The sequence below is a fragment of the Carlito syrichta genome, unplaced genomic scaffold (genome assembly GCF_000164805.1).
Source record: "Carlito syrichta isolate Samal-C Ts95f unplaced genomic scaffold, Tarsius_syrichta-2.0.1 Scaffold312028, whole genome shotgun sequence".
NCBI classification, from domain to species: Eukaryota; Metazoa; Chordata; class Mammalia; order Primates; family Tarsiidae; genus Carlito; species Carlito syrichta.
In genome coordinates, this window is record NW_007256124.1 from 137,354 (window position 1) to 143,935 (window position 6,582).

At 44.8% G+C, this 6,582-nt stretch overlaps 1 protein-coding gene across 1 annotated transcript in view; it reads left to right on the forward strand.

Moving 5' to 3' along the window:
* TAP2 (transporter 2, ATP binding cassette subfamily B member) overlaps window positions 1-2,989 on the forward strand; it is an 11,425-nt gene extending 8,436 nt beyond the window's left edge. Inside the window, exons 8-12 of the mRNA XM_008069432.2 lie at window positions 762-950; window positions 1,080-1,253; window positions 1,431-1,590; window positions 1,945-2,081; window positions 2,470-2,989. Of these exons, the coding sequence (XP_008067623.1) occupies window positions 762-950; window positions 1,080-1,253; window positions 1,431-1,590; window positions 1,945-2,081; window positions 2,470-2,649 (840 nt within the window). The 3' untranslated portion in view covers window positions 2,650-2,989. The remainder of the gene's footprint in view (window positions 1-761; window positions 951-1,079; window positions 1,254-1,430; window positions 1,591-1,944; window positions 2,082-2,469) is intronic.
* The last annotated feature ends 3,593 nt before the right edge of the window (window positions 2,990-6,582 follow it).

Below are 6,582 nucleotides of genomic sequence, written 5' to 3' on the forward strand. Positions count from 1 at the left end.
AAGGATCGCTGGAGCCCAGCAGGTTGAGGCTGTGGTGGCTGGGAGCGTGCCACTGCACTCTAGTCTGGGCGACAGAGTGAGATTTCAACTCAAAAGAAAAAAAAATAGTTACTTCTACAAAAGAGGGATTAGCTGTAGGAGGACACTGGGGTGGGGGAGGGAGTGGGGAGGGAGGGCACATAACATCAATAAGGGTACCTGATCCCAAGCCAAGCAAAGTGGGGACCTAAGGGAGGCCCAAACTTCACCTGTACCTAGACCACTTATATAGGCAATCCTGATTTGTATCCCACATTTAAAAAATGTAAACAAAAAATAAATACATAAAGAAAATAGTTACTTCATTCAAGGCTTTATTTTGACATTCTCTTAGGTATTTGCTAAACATCATTTACATGCAGAGAACTGCATTAGGCACTCTAGTGGCTGCAAAGATGAGTTGGGCAGAGTGCCTGATTCTAAGGAGTTCCCTATCTAATCAAGCAAGACAGTACTGTGCACAAGAAATATAAAATAGTAATTGAATCGGTCTGGGGATAGAAGTAATGCTGTATGGTAGGAGGATAGACTTTACATTGCAAACTGGAACACTAGGGAATTGGTGTCACTTTTGAGTTCTATTCAAATTGCACATCTAAAGGTGGAGAGTCTTTTTTGGATAAGAAGAAGTGTGGTTGTGGGTGCAGTGTGTGAGGAGTTGGGAGGCTGGGTTCTGGTGGAGGCATGTTTGATTAGCTGACTCTTCCATTCCTGTTTTCCAGAGCCTGGTATACATGTGGGGGGACATGCTGAGCAATGTGGGAGCCGCTGAGAAGGTGTTTTCCTACCTGGACCGACAACCAAATCTGCCTCCACCAGGAGAATTGGCCCCTGCCATTCTACAAGGGCTTGTGGAATTTCAAGATGTTTCCTTCGCATATCCCAATCGCCCTGACCAGCCTGTGCTCATGGTGCTTGAAGGAAGCCACAGGGAGGGAACTTGAACCTCTTGCTTTCTGCTGCTTCACAGCCTGTAGACCATTTGCCTCTGAGGATCTTGAAGGAGAGAGGTAGCCCCTCACTCTTTCCTGGTTTTCTAGGGGCTGACATTTACCCTCCGTCCTGGTGAAGTGACGGCGCTGGTGGGACCCAATGGGTCTGGGAAGAGCACGGTGGCTGCCCTGCTGCAGAATCTGTACCAGCCCACTGGGGGACAGGTGCTGCTGGATGGAGAGCCCATCTCAAACTATGAGCACCACTACCTGCACAACCAGGTGGGTGTGGAAGGAGAAGAGGGATGGGGACAGGAGAGAGGAACATGTGCAGAGAGGTTGGGAGATCCATGGGACCAGGCACCAGGGCTCCATTCTGAGGGAGACAGGAGAGGAAGAAAGGAAGGCCCCACCATGGGGGTTTACACACTGTCCTCTGCTTCTGTCGCCTCTGCACAGGTGGCTTTGGTTGGGCAGGAGCCTGTGCTGTTCTCGGGTTCTGTGAGGGACAACATTGCTTATGGGCTGCAGAGCTGCGAGGACGATAAGGTGATGGCAGCTGCCAGGGCCGCCCATGCAGTTGACTTCATAGAGGAAATGGAGCATGGAATGCATACAGGTATCTTTTCCAGACTGTAAGCCTGTCCTTTCAGTAAAGAGAAGACAGAACTTACTCTTGGCAGTGAGGATTGTGTCCCTATACCTGAATGTTTGCTGTCTCCCTGCCCTACCCTGGATTCCACCTCTCCTCCATCCCGAACACCATGACTTCTTCAGCCTCTGTCTGGTTGGGAGTCTTGTTCCCAGAGAGCAGTGCAGCATTAGTGCTCCCTCCACAGTCCCCCATCGAGTCTCCACCTATGGTCTGCCTCCCAGCAGGCCCTCTTATCTCCAGCTGGTCCAGTGGAAATACCCATTGTGCACTTATTGTGATCACTGTGTCTGAAGAAGGGAATTTCTCTGATTTCTTCAGATGTAGGGGAGAAAGGGAGCCAGCTGGCTGCAGGAGAGAAACAACGTTTGGCCATTGCCCGGGCCCTTGTGCGGGACCCACGGGTCCTCATTCTGGATGAGGCTACCAGTGCCCTGGATGTCCAGTGTGAGCAGGCTGTGAGTACCATGGGAGGGGAAGGTGACAACAGGGCCTGGGGAGGGGGCACGTTGGGAGGGTCAGCCTGTGTAGAATTGGTCAGGGGAACATGAATGGCTCACTAATGGAAAGAGAGTCTGTACCTTCTTGGGGTTGGGCAGTGGGGTGGAGGTTTTGGTGGTGTGGGGGTAACCCCAGTTTCCACTCCCATTAGGCTCCTGTGCTTGTCCTCCATCAGTGAGAGTACAGCTAAGAGAGAAGGGTAGTGTAGGCTTGTATCTACTACCCTTTCCAGCTTCTCTTGTTTCACACCTGTTTTACTCTAAGTCACAAAAGATGGTGCCCCATTGGGACGTGGTGTCCATCCTGTTCTTACCTTTCTGAGGCACTGTGATCCTTCCCCTTCAGCTGCAGGACTGGAGTTCCCATGGGGACCGCACGGTGCTGGTGATCGCGCACAGGCTGCAGACGGTACAGAGTGCCCACCAGGTCTTGGTGCTCCAGCATGGCGAGCTGCGGGAGCTTGCCCAGCTCCAGGAGGGGGAGGACCTCTATGCCCGCCTGGTGCAGCAGCGGCTGATGGACTGAGGCTCCAGGGACACTGGACCCTTCTCAGGGCCATCTCCAGGACCCAGAGCAGCTCCTGCTTTGGGTTTCCCTGGGCTGTGTTCCTGGGTAGTTGTTCCTGAGCTGGAGGTGTGGTAGAGATTTGGACCATGTGTGCTTTGATGGGGTGGGGACTGTCTGTGTTGTGGGACCTTATTTCCTTGGTAAATAGGGCTTTGCCTGATGCCGAGTAGTATCGTGTGGCATAATAAATATATTTTAAAATATCTTTATTATTGTATAAACAGCACACATCCATATTGAAAATTTAGACAATACAGAAAAGTTCAGAGAAGAAAAGTTAAAATTACCCATTTTTTCACTTCCCAGAGATAACCATGGTTACTGTGTTGTTGGCTGTCCCAGAATTTGTTTATCTGTTTTTTCAAGATGTAGATTTAACCAGTATGACATAAATATTCATGAAGTACCTTTTTGTATCCTTCCTCATTCCCACCAGTGTCTGATATTTTGGGGAAGCTAGGGTATGGAGGGACAGGTTAACAGTGTTAGTAATAACATTGCCAATAGCTACCATTTATAGAGTCTTAATATGAGTAGAAACTATACTGAATGTTTTTCATGTATTATCACTTTAACCCTTATCCCCAACCCTAAGAAGTTGGTTATTATCCCTATTTTACAGATGAAGAAACTGCGGCTCAAAGAGATTAAATGATGTTCCCAAGGGTACACAGTGGTGGAGTTGGTGTTTTAATCCAAACCTGACCCTAAGAGTTCACACTCTTTTGTATATTGTGTCCATAATCTTGAATCCATAATTGGATCTGGCAAAGCTCTGTGGCTTCTAGCTCTGCTCTGAATTGGTTACTTTTTCCCTAGTCCCACTGTTATAGCCTTCACTGTCTTAGATGATCTCATCTCTAGAGAAGTACCTCTACCACTCGTTCCCCTCTTCCAGACATCCCATGAAGTCATTTTTGTTTTTAGAAGACACAGGATGATGTCACTTCAGTAAAATCCTTCAAGTGGTCTTTATCCGCTTCTACTCGGATCCTTTCAGATCACACAGGCTTTCTAGCCCATCTCTCTCACCCTTTTGCCCTTTTCTGTTGCATTCAGCTCCAGCCACAACAAACTTCCTACCCTCCCCAATACCTTTGTGCCTTTGCATATGGTGTTTTCTTCCCCATTCCCTGCTCCACTGTCCCCTGATTTCAGGGTTCTTCAAGGTTTTATTCTGGGCCCAGGTCTTCCAGGAAGCCTTCCTTATGTCCTCAGTCTGGAGAAAGTGCCCTTTCCACAGGCTTTTATCACTCCTGGAGCTTATCTCTTTCAGAGCCTTTATTAAACTCTATCCCACTCCATTTGTCCTTCCACTAGACCATGAACACGGCAGGGGGTGGGGGAGGGAAGGTCATGCATCTTATTAAGCTCTATATCTCCTACCTGGCGCAGGGCCTGATCCTTAGTAGTTAATAAATAAAAAGTCTGTTTAATAAGAAATCTCTCCCCCACCATACTCATTCAGTCCTCCCTTACACATACCTACCACTGGAAATCCAACGTTGTACACATCACTGGTTGCTGGGAGGGACTTTTTTGGGAAGGTTGCTATTCTAGGAAAGAGAAACTTTCATATTCCTGGAAGCAGCAGGTACTTTCCCTGGCTAACAGTGGATTAGCCAGAACTGCTGTTCTGGATTTCATTTTGCCTGGCAGCTGTTGGGATAGGGGTGGTGGTGGAGGTGGGGTGGAGGGGGAAGAGTGGGGAGTTTCTTATGCAGATCTGCCCTTGCTTCTTCTGGACTGCCCTACTGCCCCACACCCATCCACCTCCCAAATTTCACAGAGGGTAAAACAGGCATTTGGAGAAGGCAGGCCTGATTCCTTCCTTTCCCCACCAAATACCCTTTCTCTGTTTCCAAAATAGGGATAATAATCCCTCCATCTTCTAGCCTTATGGAAGCTGTAACCCTCATGCAAGAAAATTATCAGATAAAAGTCTTTGAAATCCTCAGTACAATTACACCCATAGGTACTTCAGACCAGGAAGGCATCTCAAAAATAATGTAGCAGTCAAATCTTACTTTACAGGTAGAGAAACTGGCATGAAATCACACAGATAATCATAATATAGCTGTGAGAAAACCTTTTTATCTCGATGGGCAGCACAGGAATATGCAGTAGACCATAAGATCTTAAGATTCCAGAACATTTCTTTTCCTTTTTTTTTTTTTTTTGAGTTGGAGTCTCACTCTGTCCCCCAGACTGGAGTCGAAAATTTCTTATCCCAGGGGAAACTCCCAGATAAGCCTTATGTCAGGGACGCAGAAAAAATTTCCTGACAGTCAAGTATTCAACCCAGGCAAGTATGGTCTGTTTGGTAACCACAAACAGTTATTCAGGCTTGCCCCAGAGTTCTTTTCATTCACTTTTCCTACCCCAACACCACTTGACTACCTTGCCCTATAATTTCCTCTTCTTATCACTTACATTCAGTATCTTTCTCACCCAGCTATGTCTTACTTTCTCTAAAGGAAGATATGAGTGAGGAGGGGAAAGCTTAGGAAACTCATAGACGTCTTTGGACCCCCAGATAACCCCTTACTCCATCTGCCTTACCCTATGTAGAAACCATGTTGAATTTCAAGTACTTTATGCTCCTGCCCTGTGGGATAGCCACTTGGAGTCTATATGGCAAACTTCTGTGAAGCAGGAGGAGAAATGTGGAGTTGTCAGAATTTTGGACAGGTGGAAGGGAAAGGACTAAGAAATAAGGAAAACAAAGATCTTCCTTGTTATGGTGCTGAGTGAGCTAAAGGAGAACCTATTTGAGTCTGATGCCATTTAGTGGTTCTAGGAAACACCAGGATCTAAACTTAGAGTTTTATGGAATCTTATGAATTATTATAATTCTAATCGTAATAAGCACCCACTGGGTGCTTACTCTGTGCTATTTCTATGTTAAGTGCTGACATGTATCTTCTTACTTTATTGTAAAGATAATCCATTGTATCAGGTATTACTATCCCAGTTCTAAGAATGAGAACTTGGAGTTTTAGAAACATTTACTAACTTGCCTGGGTCACATAGCTAGGAAAAGGTGGACTTTGCCGAACTTTGCAAAAAGAAAAAACCAAAAACAAAAACCCCAAAAGACTCCTGGATTCCACGTATCTTCCTACTAGTCTCTTTTTTAAAGATACAATTTATTTACTTATTTAAATACACTATATTAATGGAGTTTAAAATTCAAAAGACACAAAAAATATACAGAGGAAAGTCTCACTCTCATTCTTCCCCATGGTTTGCTAATCCCTTGCATGGGAAATCCATGGTCCCAACTTTATTCCAAATTTAATGTATATTTATGAAAATATGTATACATGCATTGTTGCTTTTTGTTTTTACAAATAGTAGTTTCTTAAATCCACTATTCAGAACTTTATTTTTCTTAAATTAAAAATCTGTGGTTATGTAGTATTCTATTTTATGGAAATTTCATATTTCCTTCTCCTTTGTCTCCTTCTATTGATGGGGAATTAGGCTACTGGAAATCTTTTGCCATTGCTAGTCATCTTTTGTGTAGACATTGTAATGCACATGTGCACAAATATGAGTATAATAAAATCCTAAAGGGGTTTTATACTATATTAATTGTGAAGCAAGAGGAAAAAAATGCTGAGTCCAATATATAGATTATTAATATTGATAAATATTACAAAATTGTCTTCATAGAGGCTGTACTAATTTACAGTCTCAGGAGCAATATGTGAATTTATCTATTTCCCCACATTTTTTAAACCAACATAGAGTGTTGTTAATTTCTTAGATTTTGCCAATCTAATGAGTGACAGTAGTTGTCATTTGCTTTTAAAAAATATCACTTAGGGGCAACCCTTTTGGGTCTCCTCCCACTGTGGGAGTTTCTCTGTCCTCTCAATAAATCCT